Source organism: Tribolium madens, unplaced genomic scaffold (assembly GCF_015345945.1).
Source record: "Tribolium madens isolate multiple individuals breed KSU strain unplaced genomic scaffold, Tmad_KSU_1.1 Scaffold_20;HRSCAF=117;Tcas5.2_LG4, whole genome shotgun sequence".
Taxonomy (NCBI): domain Eukaryota; kingdom Metazoa; phylum Arthropoda; class Insecta; order Coleoptera; family Tenebrionidae; genus Tribolium; species Tribolium madens.
In genome coordinates this window covers 8,224,643-8,240,595 of record NW_025400985.1, presented here as the reverse complement: position 1 = coordinate 8,240,595, position 15,953 = coordinate 8,224,643, and the positions used below count along the sequence as shown (strand labels likewise).

The window sequence follows — 15,953 nt, the reverse complement described above, 5'->3', positions numbered from 1 at the left end:
GCGCGGAAATTTCAAACAAAAAATATTCACATAACTTTTATTTATGTTAATATTATAACATTGCCCAATCTTTGAGTGTGTGTAACATTCGTTTTTTACAAACCGTGCAATACAATACTATTATCTTACAACTTAACTGATCAAAGATGTTTTTACAAGGATACAGACGTCCACTGCACTTTTTAGAATGGTCAAATTGTAAGTTTAATGCCCATTCTATTAACATATTTAAGTCATTGTTACTTGTTCCTACAAAAGCGTCACTTTCAGGCTCAACAGATTCTTCTTGTTTAATACTGAAACAATGTGGTGTCTTTAAATGAAAAAATAAGCGTGTATATTATAGTTACCTGTCAATTTCTAGAGTCTCAAACTGCTCAATTTTAAGGGGTATGTTTATTTCCTGACCAAAATCTAAGTCTTGGTTAGAATCCAGCTCCTCTTTGACTTCAATTTTCTGTAAACGATAAAAAAATAAAGCTGAAATTTTGTAATGCAATTTTTACCATAAAGGAGAGCAATGGGTCATTAACAACAGTCTCAGAAACAGATTTGTGATTATTTTCCTTGTCTCTCTGTACAAAATTAAGTTGCCTTGAGTCCACTTCTTTTTGAGTTTTTGTAGGTATTAGCCGTTTTAAGCCTCTTGAGGTTCGCCGAAATTTCGGCATTTTGTCTAATTTTGAGTTGTCGTGATTTAGTTATGGGTGTTTTAAATGGTGATTTGGGGCATGGGTTGGGATATTAAAGGGGGCGTTTCTGTGGTGCTGCAAAGATGATTGGTTAATTCTGGCATGTTTTTTTGGTGTAATAACTTACTTGTTTATTTTTTATCGGTCGTGAAATTTGTTGTTTTTTTCATTTCGTGACAAAACTGATATTTTTGTGAAATTGACGTTGTTTTGGTTGAGATAGAGGGCGCAATGTGGAGTAGATTGCCCATTTACCGGCAGAGTGTTGTGGATTGTAGATGGCGCTGTGTCGAAAAATTGGCATTTGAACTAATATTTTGTGTTGTCAAAACTTTGTGATTTTTTATAATAAAGAGTCGGTGTTAGAGTGGCGGTGGGTCGCGTAAAAGGTCGTCCGTGTGGCGGGCGAGTGTCGACGTCTTGGGGCAGCTTCGTAGGGGGCTGTTCCGGTGTCGTACGTCTCGAGTAAAACCCTCCTTCGCGCCTTACAATAACGGGGAACCGGCCGCCATATTGGTAATAGTCTTGTCAAGCATCATGGGTTAGCACGGTGCATAATTTGGAGGCGAATTTGTAGTGAAAAATCATTTTTCGGTAATGCAGAACGTTGAGAGTTGTTTATATTCGGTGCATCTTTGAACGTTGTTGACGGTGGAGCGTTGTGCGACCGCGGGTGCGATGGTTCTGCGCATTAATACGGTCAGAGTGAGTGCAACGTCGTGCTAGCGCAGGGAGTCGTCAACTGCCTGGCCAGCAGCTACCCCGGGAGGTGCAGAAATCGGCGTCGGGGCCGTCGCGGAAATGACACGTGCGTCGCTTTAAACGCGCCACTATGGCCAAAATTCCCGACAAGAATGCGGCCACGTACCCCAAGGAGCGCGACGGCTTCCTCCGGGACCTGCACCACTTCCACGAGACGCGCGGGTAAGTTACAGGAACGCTCCGGGAGCCTCTCTCACGTTATATTCCAGGACGCCGTTTAGAAGGCCACCCATACTCGGCGGCAAGGAAGTCGACCTACACCTCCTCTACACCCTAGTGACCAGCCAAGGCGGATGGATCAAGGTATGTTGAGTAGTCAGTCTTTCCGCGAAACCGTGCCCCACGTCCACCGAAAGGGAAACCGCCGGTGGTGGGGTGACACGCCGTGACCGAGGCCTTCTTCTCGTCGCGTACGAGTGTGTGTATGTCCTATCGGGGGGCGAGGCGGAGACCAGAGAATAGGAACACACAGACCCTGACCTAGTAGAACGTACCGTGTCCTGCCATCAGTGTGGTGTCGACGGAGGCGGCGAATGCACCGAAATAGTGATGCGCGATCCGGCTTGCGATACGATACATTCATGCGAATTTATGTCGGTTTCTGTTTGTTTTTCGCATTTTTTTCGGACGGGTTTTTTCCATTGCGTACTGTCGTCAAGTGGGAATTGATGTCGATAGAGCCATTATTAGTTATTGTTGTAGACGAAATGACTTTCTTATAACTCATTGATTAACTTGAACTGAATGTTGACCGTCGACAAAGAATGCCCTTATATACCAGTGGCAATCATTGATTTTATTTCGACAATTTTGAGATCAAGCAATAAATTGAGATGTACGAGAAAATGTTGGCGGAAGCGGTTTTAGGGGGGATTTTCAATTAGTTACCTAAATATTTTCGGATTTGGAAATCAAGAGGAGGGTTTAGTTGTTGTTTTTCATACTTCTAAGTTTTACATGTTAGATTTATAAAAGCTTTATTTTTTATTGAATACCGATTAACGGAAATCTTTATCCCTAAAAGTAACTACAGTGAAAAATAGGCTATTAGCGAACAATTTACGATTAAAAAGACAATATTTTTTTAATTTGTGGCTGAATGTAGGATGGTAATATTTACGTGAAAGGTGTGAAACATTAATGAATTAACTTTCAAAATGTATTGAGTACTTACTAATAAAATATGCCACAAAAGTCCTGTCCAAATCTCAAATTAATACCTGTTTGTTAATGCCATAGGCTAACCACTAATCATATTTTTATTAGAAATAATAATCCTAAAAGCAACTTTATGCACATATAATTTGTGATTAAAACATTAAGCAAACCTATCCTAAATTTTAGTTAATTTTAATTCTGCGTTTTTGTAGAGTACAATATTTATTTATTTTTTTAATTTCGTAAGTTCCGTTTAGCTATTATTAATGTATAATTTGTATTGTCGGTATGTTTTTAAAGCTCAATTTTTAAATTAAAATTGGCAAATGAATCAATATTATAGTAATAGAATGTATTTCATTCAAAATATGGGAATATTGGGAAAATAAAATAGCTGTTATTACATTGTTATGTATATCGAATATTTTTATTTACGTTTAATTTTGATATAGCTAATTGTGTCATAATAAAAAACGGAAGTTCACTCAACTGAATACTACTATTCTATTCAGAAATGCTTTATAATTAGAAGTCATGCTGGTTCACATTATTTTCCTTTAAAAAATCGATTTTGAAAATAATTCTTAATAGCTGTTGTTGCAAACGCTCGTATTTGTTTTTCGAAGCCGTACAAGGATTCAACTAATTAAATGAACAAAACAATTACATTCTATTTTTCTTTACTACCAAGTACGATGGCGACCATAAAATTTTGGTAGGTAATGTCATTATGGAACTTTATCTTTTTGTCAAAAAAAGTTCTTTCCCTGTGTAATTTTGACAAGAGGGTATATTAGGGAATGACATTGACTACTAAAATTTAATACTCGCCATTGTACCTATTCGATACCCAGATATATATACTATATACTACATTTCAGTTCCATGCAATAAAGAATCTTAGGAGAAGGTGTGGATAAAAAGTCTGTAATTGCGCCAACTCGATTAGCCACCATAAAAATGTGTTTGAGATTATTCTTATAGGAATGAAAGACACCAGTTGGTGTTTAAATATTTGTAATTTATGTCTACTTATTTAAGAATCTGTGTTAAAATGTTAAAATTACTTGTTAAATATTCATACTTGTATCTTATAAGAACAATAATAAGAAGAAAGTCATCGGTGTATGTGCAGAGTTGGGAATTTATAAATAACTTGGGAGTATCTAGTTTATTTAAAAAAAGTCGTTTGTTTATCGTTGATGTGCGCTTCCTATCAAACAATATCCGGAAGAAGTCGATTCGTGACTCGCGAGGTCATACGTTATAACCGCTTAAAACAATCGCACGACGTCTTCGCCGACGTCATCACGATGTAACTCGATCGTGCCGTTGTCGTTCTTCTTTGAAAACGAACGAGTTTCTCGGGCCGTGTACACCACACCGCAATCCACCGTCGGTCGGTGAACTTGCTGCGGGTGTCGGCAAGCTGGCAAACCGATGTTTATTATATGCCCGTTCGTTTCTCGCATCTCTCCCTTCTTACTCTCTTCCGATCTATATCTATTTTTGTCTGACTCATGAACGTAAAAATCGTCATGTCTCTGTTTAGTCGGCCAGCCGGTTGTATAAGCACGGTACGGTGTTGTCACGATAAATGCAAGGTTGCCAAATCGGATTATAACCGACTGACTCAGCGATTATGATGTGGTTTTGTCAAGGACGAGAAGTGTGTGGTTTCGTCGATGATTTTTCGGCCGGAAATCTGTAGGAAAGCTTGAGGGTTTTTGAGAATGCCGAAAGAAAAGTTTTTCAACGGTTAAAAACCGTTGGGAAATTTTCAGTTTTCGACATCTGGAGCACGTGGCATTAGAACGAACCGTTAATTGTCACGTGGTACGTAGACCAGGTGTCTAAATTTATTTCGGGAAAAATTCTAATAGGAATAAAGTTTTAAAGGGATTTAGACATGGAATATTGAGGTTTAAGCAAATTATTTTCGAGTTCGTTGCAGATGTTCAGGGTTATGGTTTTTATTCGGAATGCATGCGATGACGAATGACAAAAAATTAAAAAAAAGGAAGCTGTATTTGCGGTAACGGTTATTTGATATTTCAAGTGGCTATTTGCAGAATTAGTGTTGGAATCTATTTAGCTATGTGATTCATGGATCTTCATTATATTATATTTTTTACTTTCTGATGTAACAAAGATTGTTATAGATATGTGACATCAAATTAAACACAAATCGTGTTTTATTTCATTCTTCAAAATCCTGTAATCCTAAACCAAGTTAAAACCAAGGTCGATCAATAAAAGCCGGATTTAGAGAAAAATGGAGGTATTTTTTAGATAGTAACAAAAAATTTCAATAGAAAGATTGAAAAATTCTTCTTCACAAGTGTTTAATAGCTTCGTCCTTCATGAATATTTTGGAAGGAATTGAAAATAAGGTTTTCTGTTCAATTATTACTTTTCTAATCGAAATTCAGTTGATTTAATTCAATTAGTTTTGTATGATTTTGATTTAAATTTAATTTTCAATAACAATACGTACACATTCGATTTTGCATTTATACCAAGAGTTTGTCAAAGGTCTATCTTCAGAGTTTCTACAAAAATTCAAAAAGTTTATTAAAAAACATTTTTTTAAGTTGCATAAAAGTTCAGCAATGTTTTACATTGTCTTGTAATGATAATTAACATAAAATAGGTAACTAAGAGCGTAATAAGAAATCCATACTATTTTTAATTTGTATTATAATAATGGAACCATGGAGGTAGACTATACTAGGTCCATAATGGAACACAATAATGTATTCAGATATTGTCACTAATTTATTTTGGTTTCGTACTTTAGTAGGGACTCTTAGTTATAATGATATAAAATGGTATTAATAAAAAATACAAATTTTGACAATAGTTTTTATAATATGTATACACATACAGTTAGAGACAATGTGTCAATGTGTGTCAGTGTCAATGTCACTTGAGTGACATTAAATTGTAAAGAATACTTTAGGACTGTTAATCTTATTTTTAGTGAATATTAGATCATATGAATATCAAATTGTTGTCATTCAGAACAACTTTTTACAATTGACATCTTCTGAAAGTAATTTTAATTTATTCTTTTGCGCCACCGTTACGTTCCCGACTTAGCCTTCTTAGAGCGACGAATAAGCTGTCGGAACACTGACCCTCTTCTAGCGTTTTATTTTTAGCAAGTGCATGCACGTTATCGCCTTTAAAAAAATTCCAAATAAAAATAAATTGCCCTAGTAAAGATCAATAAATCTGCCTTACTGATCGTCCGCTAAAACGCTTCTCTGCAAATTCGGTGCCCCCGAACTGTCTACCGCATTTTAAATCGAATAAAACACGTCGTTGGCGACGGTGTCCGCATGATTCTGCGACGGCGGCAATGATGCGCCGAATCCTTTTGTCGCAGGTATGCGTAGATGCGATCCTGGTAGCAGGACAGCAGAAATTTTGCAGAGGTCCCCATCTATCAAAATGTTAATTGTTTGGTGTTTTTCTTGCAGGTGAATTCGAAAAACGGCTGGACCGAGATCTTGGACCAGTTGCGTCTGCCGAAGGAGTGCGTCAACGGCAGCGTCGCCCTGAAACAGATCTACCTGAGGTGAGTTTTATCATACTGTAACAAGTCGCGGTCTTGTGACGGCGTCGCGAGACGCTCACGTGGTGCGCTCATTCACGTGGCCGTCTCTCGGTGTCGTAGGTCAGTAACGAGTGACGGAGGTTCCGGCGTGACCTGCCGCTCTGCTTGCTATGGTGCTATGTACCGGTCTGCTTTGAGTGCTGATATGTGGTTTGCAGGTACTTGGATCGGTGGGAGAAAGTGCATTTCTTAGGAGAAGAGGCCGACAGAGGCAGCGACGACGATGAAGAGAGCAGACACAAGAGGTGGTCGGCGAGGGCGTTACATTCCGTACCGCTCACGTATAATTATAATCAGCACGTGATAGCAGGTGAGGATTAGGAGAAGGAGGAGGAGGTGAAGGAGGTGGTGAGGTGATTGATGACACGATGGGATTATAAAGAACAACGGGTGGAGATGTTTAGGTTTAATTGAGACTGTGAGTTTTGTTCGGAGAGAAAAGTAAATACAAAATTATTACCTTATCTATTCATTTTGAATTTTATTATTACAATTTAAAATATTTTGTTAAGTAATAGCTAAAAACTAATAAGTTCTTATGAATGAAAAATTGTGTAGTTTCAAAATCGGATGAATATTTTATTTCATCGGACTAATAAGCAGACTATAATGAGAAATAAAGAAGGAATAAATAATGCGTATGTGTGAGTAATGTGAATAATGAAGAATTAAGTAAAATTAAATTAAATGTTTCAAGTTAACTTTAATACTTTTCTCTAATGATTTAATCTCTAACGTTCCAATAATGAGTTTTGAAACGTAAAATTAGAAAACACAATTAAAGAAATGTGTAATGAATAAGCAACTCATTATCTGATGAATATTTTAATGGTGGGGTTGTTTCAATGGAATAAAAATAATTCCATAATAAATTAATGAGCAACTCTTAGTTATTACTGTTTAGAAAATCAATGCAAATAGTTTAATTTCTTATTAAAGTTTTATTTATAGGATTGAATTTGTTCGATAATGAACAATAGGCGTTCATACGTTTCGTTAAGAAAAAAAAAACAAAAACTTAAAAAAAAATGTGTAAAATTGTGACTGCAGTGGAGAAATTCTAACTTGAAAGTTTGGCCGTGATTTTTGTTGTGTGGTTGATGTTAATACAAACTTTATCACTTACAGTTTATCAGTTACAGTTACAAGTTTAAATGAAAAGTCATTTTGATGAAGAAAAATCTGACAATTCTAATATAAAATGAACGATCATTACTTTAGGTTTTTTTACCATAGCTTCCCTTTGTTTAAATTTTATGAATGTAATAATTTAGTGTAGTGTTCATAAATTAAAAAATACGAAATTTGTGATATCGCAAAAATCTAATTTTTGGTAGAGTTAAAAAAAAATATTTTCTTCTTTTTAGCATACGATGTTTTAACTGGGAGACTCTGCTTTATGATAATCAATCAGTACAATATTTTTCTCTTTTTAGTTCTGTATGTAATTTGAAATCAAACGTTTTAGACTAATGGGTCATTCTGCGTTTTTTCTGTTTCTTTATTTGCGTTGGTAATTAATCTTTGGTCAAAAACAACTATTAGATCTATTAATCATTCACAAACTCTTGGATGAGGGTTGACTACAAATGTATTTATGATTTCAAGTTAGACAAAATATTGGAATACGCACAAAAATGTCAATAAGCAAAGTTAGTACAAAAAGTTAGAGAAAAAAGGTTATTTTCTTAAAGAGATTGTGAATTAGTTAATGTGTAAGGTAACAAAATTCCAAATCGAATTGAACATTGAATTTGAATTAATTTTGATTGCTTATTTATCGTCATTTTTGATTCTTCGATAACAGAGTCGATTAAAAAAATTGCGCTAAAGATTAAGTAAATCTCATATGTTCCTTTTTTAGACGCCTCAAATTAATGTAAAAAAAAGATAAATTTCTCGCGACATTTGACCCTATATGTCGGCATTTAAATCTTTGCAATGTCCGAACGTGTTTTTAGCGACCGTTAATTTCTATCGTAATTTTCCGCCGCCGAAGTTGAAAGAATCTCGCCGACACCGCCTCTCTTTTCGTCACGTGTTGCGTCCAACGAGACAAATTATAGATCAACAAAAGCGAAGCAGCGATCCATTGTTGTGATTGCGCAAAAGGTGGTTGCGCGATGACAAATGTAATCGGAGGGCCCAGGCGCGAAATGCTTCGTCCTCTTTTATTATGATATGTTGATCAATAGACCTGCCACTGGACATATCGACGAAAGAATCCAGTTGTACAAATGCCCAGGAATTGCCCGATCCGGATCGATTTCCCAGGATTTTTTAAAAATGAGCGACTTTCTCTTGAAATGTTTTAACGGCTCTGGTTGCGCTGCTATTTTGTTTTTGGTGTATTTTTTGCGAACACGCCTCGACGTGGATATGTTGCGCATTTTTACAGGTGTAGCAGAATGAAATATTGATTTGGATTCGGTCGTGACGAGCGAGATGAACGATTGTATGTTCCTCTTGTTGCAACTGAGGAATGCGTTTCATACAGGCTGATCCTGCATTATTGATTTTTTTTTAACTGCAATTAATGGACCACCAGTGTTTAAGCCAGCTATTCCTCTCTATCCAATAAAAAAAAAATGGGGATACTTTTCAATTCCTCGGAAAATGCTGACGGGAAACTATTTGTAGCAATCATTTGACACCAAGTTTTAGCAAAAAAATAATAAAAAATTTATAAATCCTTTTATTTGTAAAGAGAGACTTTGTTTTGAGGTATTTCTTTTACAGATACGAACCGAGAGTACAACCATTTGTCGACGAATATATACAAATCGTCTGATTACGACAGGTTAGCCTTATCGTTGATATCTCCGTTACCCAACGAGCAAGATTTTGCCATAAACGTTTGTACTTTACTCTCCAACGATGGCAAACACACACTCAAGCTCGACAAACATCCGAGGATCGTCGATTATCTTTTGGCACATGCTGGTGTTTTTTGTCATAGTGAGTATTGCATATGGTAAAAACGCCGTTTAAATAAATTGTTTATTATTTAGGCTCTCTCCGACGTCTCTTCGTACACAGTTACTCGACGATCAGAAAACACCCCATTCACAATTTCTGGTCGGAAGTGCTCGAATCGAAGGAATTTTTGGATCTCACCGACGAAAACTCTGTCTTTATAAAATCTGAAGGTGTCGATAGTAGTGAAAGCGCGAATTGCGGACTGCCGAAAATCGTAGAGGAAAAATGTGATTCTGATAGTGACTGTGAAATAACGGATAATAAACGATTTAAAATAACCCCAAGTGATCGTGAACTGTTCTGTTTGGAACGCGGACTCGGTACCCAAGACTATATCGGCCAGAGAGTGCTTCAAGTGACTACAATTTTGAGGAATCTCAGTTTCATCGAAGAAAACGTATTGATTTTATTACAAAACAAGACTTTTTTGCGGTTTTTGTTATTGTGTGCGTCGTCGAGGTGGGGCTATTTGAAGAATTTAGGCTTGGACATGTTGGGTAACATCGCGACGGAGTTTTTAGTCAAGGATTATCCCAACGATAGATTAGCGGCGATTTTATTAAAAATTATTGTTAAAGGCTTGAAAAGTGAAGATCGAGCATTGTGTATTTCTTCACTGGAAGTTTTAAATAAATTAAGTCAGAATGAACTGAACGAAGAAACACTTTTGCGATTTTTAGAAGTTGACGTTTACGAAAAAGTCTGTTCGTTTTTGACGATCCACGATGTGATGTTACTCATTTACACTTTGGAGTGTTTGTATTCGTTATCGTCGCTTGGGGAACGTTCCTGTAATTTAATTGTAAGCAATCACGGCGTGGTTGACACTCTTGTATCTTTAGTAACAGTCGAAGGGAAAAGTTACGGACCGAAAGCTTGTATCGGGATGAAATTAGTGGAGACACTACCAGGTGGTGTTAGCACGACGGCTAGTCAAGCGATAACGACGCCGGCTGCTACCACGACGAATTCTACTGTTGCCAATACCTCGACGACTACGACGGCCACCAGTGCGGTTTTATCGACAATTACGGCCGTCAAAACAAGTGTACAGACGACGCCAGTGAGGACGGTCCAAATTACACCTCAAAGGCTCTTGACTATTTCGCCGAGTTCTTCAACCGGTACGTTTTTACTCGGGACAAAAGTAGTTTTAGCTATGCAAATTTGATTTAATTTAATATGTTGAAATCAAATACAGCGGATTGGCAGAGGAGAATGTAGAAACTGGTTTTAATTTTGTGGTATCTGTTATTTTAAAATCCTAAATGATTTGTTAATTGGCTACAAAGGTTGTTATTTTATGATTTAGAAAAAGAATAAATTGATAGTTGTAGCAATAAATGAAGACGACTCCAATAATAAAATACATATTTATTATTATTAATTTTTTTGGGAAAAAGGCACTTCTTGTAAAATGCATTATGTAAAAAGGGCAAAATCACGAGATTATGGCCCGAAGGAATGTTTAATTTTATTTTTTCGAGGGCCATTCTCGACTACCGTTTTATTCTGTTTTTTCCTAAAACATTCAAAAACCATTTTGATATTGTTAGGGATATTATTGGGTATTGAATCTTATTGGATAATGGAATTTTGATTAGTCTGAGCCATAAATGGCATTATTCCAATAAAACCAGTTTCAAATTTGAACTTAGTCGGTTTGTTTTTCTTAATATTTTTTATTGTTTTAATTTTAAAGACTTTCTGAATTACTCTTCTACAAACGAGAAAAATCAATTGCTGTTTCAAAAAATACTAATCGTAAAAAAGATATGTTTTGTACATTGCTTTTATATACTTTTTTAAGAGAATTTGTGTGAATGTAAGCATTTTTTGATAAAATTTTGTTTTATTATCTTATTTACATAGCGTTGTTTCTCTACAAAATTATTATGAAAAAAAAGGTGTGTATTCAAGTCACAAAAAATATGTTTTCAGTAACAACGACTCCTACGACGCCAGCACAGACCATGACTCCCCAGCAGCTCATCCAGCAACAGCACGCTCATCAGCAGGCCATCCACGAGAACGAGCAATTCGCTTTGGCGTGGCTGAGGGCCACCTACGAGCCCTGCGTCAACGGTAAAGTTGATCATCAGGAGTTGTACAAACAGTATCTTAATTCGTGTTCGAAAATCGGTCGACGAGGGGTGATTTCACCCTTGCATTTTCCGAGATGCGTTAGGTGAGTTGGTGATTTTGTGAAATTTTTCGTTATCTTCATTTGTTTATGATGCAGGTCAGTATTTGGCGGGACGGTTGGCCCGAATCCGATGAAGCCGTCCAGCGCGAACGAGCCCCAGTATTATGAAGGGATAAAGGTGCGAGCTCAACCTCTCATTATTAATATCCAACCGGCTTCCACCAATCCCGTCACCCCACCACCACAGCCCACAAGTACTAAAGGATCAAACAGGCGAAATAAGCAAACGGCCACAACAAGTCCCTCACAAACGCCAACTTTGACGGTCATGGCCGACAATAGTAATTCCAACGACACTATGAATAACCCACCCGTCTCTCCCGCCTCACCTATCCTCAAGGCGCAGCTAAGTGCTCCCCCCAAACAGAGGGACGCCACTGTGGCTTCGCCGCCCACTAGTAAAGGCGATATGAAAAGTCAGGTAATTGAGAGACACAAAACGGCTGTCAGAACTTTTCATTTCATTTCTATCGCTGTTTCTTCCTTTTATAATAATTTCTAACCTTCCCCTAACACATTATCATCAAATAAAATTGATTTTTTTTTGTTATTAATCTGATTGGGTTTTTGGGCGTTAAGGTCATGGCACATCCGCATTTGAGCCAAGCTTTATTGGGCAGTAATTCAGCGCAGACGACCGCCGGCTCAAGTAAAGATAATCAGGCAGGTCAAAGCAACACGTCACTCATCAAAAGCTTACTGGCCACAAAGGTAAACGATTGCATGACTACAGTGAGCATGAGGACTGCAACAGACTGCCAAAATGTAGCTCAGGTAACACACTAATCAAATTAGCCTAATAAAAACAAAACACGAGAAAATAAATAATTAAGGAAATTACGAAACCTTCCTTAAATATTTCCTGCTTCAGATCTTTAATTGCGTTTTTCAAGTACGTCGCATGTTTTTAGTGTTTTGTAATAAAATTACTAACAATTTCTATTAATGTGTTTATTTTTGTTACTAATACGACTCGAATAACGCTTATTGTGTTTTTCTAGTAATTTTCTATAATTACGCTGTATTATGAACGTTAATCCCACTTTTGACTGATGTGCAGAGCAACTTCGAAATCTCGAGCATTAAAATTATTTTATATTGAATTATTAAACATTGAATTAATGTTTTAATTTTTATTATCACTTTAAAAATTCAACTCAAGTAACTTAATTTCCAGCAAAATATTGGTAGCGGTACCTCGTGAGATAACTCTGTATAGAAATACTTTTAGTTTTTATTAGGCGTAAATGTTATTAGCGAAATGCTGATATTTTTAAAATCGTTTCTCTTGCATATTTAGGTCGTTGCGCGTCAACAAAAACTCCTGGCCCAACAAGTGAACGCGACTACTGCCACAACGACGACGACGTCTACAACAGATAAGACGCCAGTCAAGACTGAAAATCAAAAATCACGATTGAACGGCGCGCGTCAATTGTTTCCCGATGGTGAAGTGGGCGACCCTTCCGTTTCATCTACGACACAATTTACAAATATGTTCAAGGGTAAAAAAGAACCACCTCAACCACCACCTCCGTTGGCTCCTTTAAGCAATAATAAAAAATCATCGCGTATAGACAACGAAGATAGCGATTCTACCGGTAACAATTCGTTAGCATCTAGTTCGGGTGTGGGGACGATCTGTATAGGGGGGATATCGTCGACGGAAGATGGTGATAATTCCTTGACGAGTTTCGAGGGTATTTTGAACGGGATTCCGAATATTGATAATCCGTTAAACGAGGATAGCAATTCGAAAGATTCGATAAAAGTCGGTGGTGAGATTTTAAAAAATAAGCCATTGAGACTTGCCGATTTGTTAGAAAAGAAGGTGGAAAAGACACCCCCGACAATGATGAACGGAACGCTAGGTAAAGAGTTACGGTTAGACCTGGTTGAGAATCACATTGAGAAGGCACTAAGTCGCGAAAATGAAAACCATGAAGAGGATAAGAAAAGCGTTAAGCGAACCGCAAGTGAAGAAATCGTCGAAAGCGAACCGAAAAAAGCCAAATTGAATGTCAATGGGTCCGCGGGGGCGGATTCCCCTGCACCCGATTCGGTTTCAAGTTCAAATGGTGACGAAAGCTCGACACAGGTGTCTACAGCAGCGGCTAAACTTTTCGCCGACATTGCGGCTGATATTCTCGAAGGAGAAGATGAGGAACAACTCATGCAAGAAGCATCAAATCCTCCACCCGTTGAACAATCACCAGTGGCGACGCCCTCTACACCGGTCCAACAATTATTAGTTGATAACAATCAACAAGTATTATTGACCCAACCGAGACAAATAATTGTTTCACAGCCGAAAACTCAGACTGGCCAAACTGTGATAGTACAAAATGCCGGACAACAAAGAACTCCAATGGTTTTGCAACAAAATACGGGACAAATTCTGTTGTCTCAAGGGTTGCAAGGCCAAGTCCAGCTAGTCGCGAGTACGACACAACCGGGGCAATATGTGCTGCAAACTAGTGGCACGCAAGGGACATACATGGTGGCGCAGCCTCAAACAGCAGTAGTTCACGGACAGCCCCAAACCGTCTTGGTGGCCCAAACGGCACAACAGCAGGGTAGTGGCACTAAAACTATAATTATTCTTCAACAACAGCCCTCGTCCACACAGAAAGTAGTCCTTCCCCAAGGACAACAAATGGTCGTCACGCAAGTACACAGGCCGGTATTGCAGAGTTCTACAGTGACTAATAATGTGGTACCGACGACGTCAGTGATAAAGACAACGCCATCGTCGGGGACGAGTAACGGTGTTGTGGAAAAAAAGGAGGAAAAGCCGAAAATTATAAGGGATTTAACGACGCCCTTTGTGTGCGAATGGGGGGATTGTAATGTGTAAGTGGTTACAGTTAACGTGAAGGTGGTTTTTGATTGGTTCATTTATAGGGATACTAAGTTTAAATCGGCCAATCAGGTGTATTTACATGTGTGCGAAGCACACGTTCCTAAAGGTAGTGAAGAAATTGTCTGTCAATGGGACCGTTGTGATAATATGAAAAGGAAGAGGTTTTCGTTGATGACTCATCTAAATGATAAGCACTGTAATACTGAGGTAAGAAAAAGTGGATCTTTATGAAATGTCGATTTAAAAAAAATTTGTTTTTCAAAGGCTATGAAACAAAGTTTAACGCGTCGAAAGCAAGTATCACAAGGAGGTAAAGTAGAGCCTCCTCCCCCCGCTCCTACGTCGCACCCTGGTTACGCTCCTGACGCGGCATTGCATGCCATCAAGAGGCACGCGTTGGAGTTTGTTAATCCCAAAGAATTACAAGTAAGTAGAAAATATCGCATTTTGTGTCCTTTTTTGTCCGGGTTAAATCGGTTTGTACAATTGTTCGTTTTGTGAATAGAAAACGCCGGCAAAGCAGGGCACACCGAGTGTGCCTGCTCCTCCGCCCCGAGCCGGGCCCACTCCGCCCGAACAGGTGAGGTGTTTGTGCGTGTTTGAACACAGCTTGAAATTTATTTTTGCGGTTTTGTGTAGCGACAATATCGGTAGTTTGATGCCTGTGATGATTTATTTTCTCTTGCACGTGTTTTTGAGATGTGTGGTTGGAGAAGAGATTTTTTATTGGTTGGTGTTTTAGGATGACAATGAGGGTCCCGTGACGAAGAGTATAAGATTGACAGCGTCGTTAATCCTTAGGAATCTCGTTATTTACAGCAGTAATTGTAGAAGGTGGGTGTTTTTCGGTTGGAGGTGTTTAGATAGGTTTTATCGTGTTTTTTGTGATTTTTTTAAGGTACTTAAAGCACTACGAGCCTCATTTAGCGAATGTAGCCCTTAGTAACGTAGAGTCGTCGAGGACGATAGCACAAGTTTTGTACGATATGAACGAAGGATCGAATCACAGGTGACCGGCACGCAAAAGGACGTTAGTTGTTAGGGACGCCCAGTGAAAGTGTGTGAATTTTGACAAAAACCTGTCTGTAAATTATTAAGTGGAAGTGTACAAATGTTTAGATTGATAGGTACTAAAAGCCTAATGATTGTTATTTTTATATTATTTACTAGTGTAAACAAGCTTCTGGAATTATGCAAATTTTTATTTCAGTCATCGTCGTAAATAAACAATTTTCTATCTGTGCAATTTATTGAATTTGATCGAATTGTAGCTACTGTAAATAATTCCAAACATGTACGGTGGATGATCATATTAAGATTTTTTGTTGATACTTGTGATATATAAAGCACATCGTTTATTTATCAGTATTATCTGAACCTGTAACTTGGTATTGTTTCGAAATTTCTGTGAGGTAACAGAATCTCTAGTTGACTGATTTTGTGTTATACATGAGAAGAAGTGTTATGGTACTAATTTTCATGTGCTTAGCATATCCACATCTTAACTTACCAGTAAAACTCTGTAAAATGTTTACTATTATAAAAGAAAATAAACTGCATTTAATGTGATTATATTTCTTACAGCCTTTTCAAGATTTTTCCTGCAACGAACGTAAAACTATGAGCGTACAGTTTGAATTCGACGCTTGAAAGAAAGTAGGAATACTTGAG

At 37.7% G+C, this 15,953-nt stretch overlaps 2 protein-coding genes across 7 annotated transcripts; one reads left to right on the top strand and one right to left on the bottom strand.

Moving 5' to 3' along the window:
* Positions 1–25: 25 nt before the first annotated feature.
* LOC123005243 lies at positions 26–1,408 on the bottom strand. Its single transcript, XM_044398913.1, has 4 exons — positions 820–1,408; positions 507–767; positions 351–457; positions 26–296 (listed from the first exon to the last, which is right to left on the bottom strand). Exons 2-4 carry the CDS (start codon positions 669–671, stop codon positions 53–55), a joined length of 516 nt encoding a protein of 171 aa, XP_044254848.1. The 5' UTR covers positions 672–767; positions 820–1,408; the 3' UTR covers positions 26–52.
* Positions 967–15,851, top strand: LOC123005237 (AT-rich interactive domain-containing protein 2). 6 transcript variants are annotated; one of them, XM_044398901.1, is made up of 15 exons: positions 967–1,616; positions 1,664–1,757; positions 6,098–6,195; positions 6,393–6,544; positions 8,974–9,192; positions 9,246–10,337; positions 11,155–11,401; positions 11,456–11,840; positions 11,999–12,130; positions 12,720–14,272; positions 14,324–14,489; positions 14,547–14,708; positions 14,788–14,862; positions 15,025–15,116; positions 15,181–15,851. In XM_044398901.1, exons 1-15 carry the CDS (start codon positions 1,525–1,527, stop codon positions 15,293–15,295), a joined length of 4,674 nt encoding a protein of 1,557 aa, XP_044254836.1. In that variant the 5' UTR covers positions 967–1,524; the 3' UTR covers positions 15,296–15,851. The 6 variants fall into 6 exon arrangements, with proteins under 6 accessions (XP_044254836.1, XP_044254835.1, XP_044254840.1 ...); XM_044398900.1 differs by having other exon boundaries at positions 11,999–12,193; XM_044398905.1 differs by having other exon boundaries at positions 968–1,616; positions 11,456–11,537; positions 11,999–12,193.
* Positions 15,852–15,953: the final 102 nt, after the last annotated feature.

Bases quoted from the DNA above. Each gene is read 5' to 3' on its own strand.
- LOC123005243 (XM_044398913.1), bottom strand. From the start codon at position 671: ATGCCGAAATTTCGGCGAACCTCAAGAGGCTTAAAACGGCTAATACCT. The intron at 458-506 runs GTAAAAATTGCA...TATCGTTTACAG, and splicing joins ACCCATTGCTCTCCTTTATG to AAAATTGAAGTCAAAGAGGA. The intron at 297-350 runs GTAACTATAATA...ACATTGTTTCAG, and splicing joins GAGACTCTAGAAATTGACAG to TATTAAACAAGAAGAATCTG.
- LOC123005237 (XM_044398900.1), top strand. From the start codon at position 1,525: ATGGCCAAAATTCCCGACAAGAATGCGGCCACGTACCCCAAGGAGCGC. The intron at 1,617-1,663 runs GTAAGTTACAGG...GTTATATTCCAG, and splicing joins CACTTCCACGAGACGCGCGG to GACGCCGTTTAGAAGGCCAC. The intron at 14,490-14,546 runs GTAAGAAAAAGT...TGTTTTTCAAAG, and splicing joins ATAAGCACTGTAATACTGAG to GCTATGAAACAAAGTTTAAC.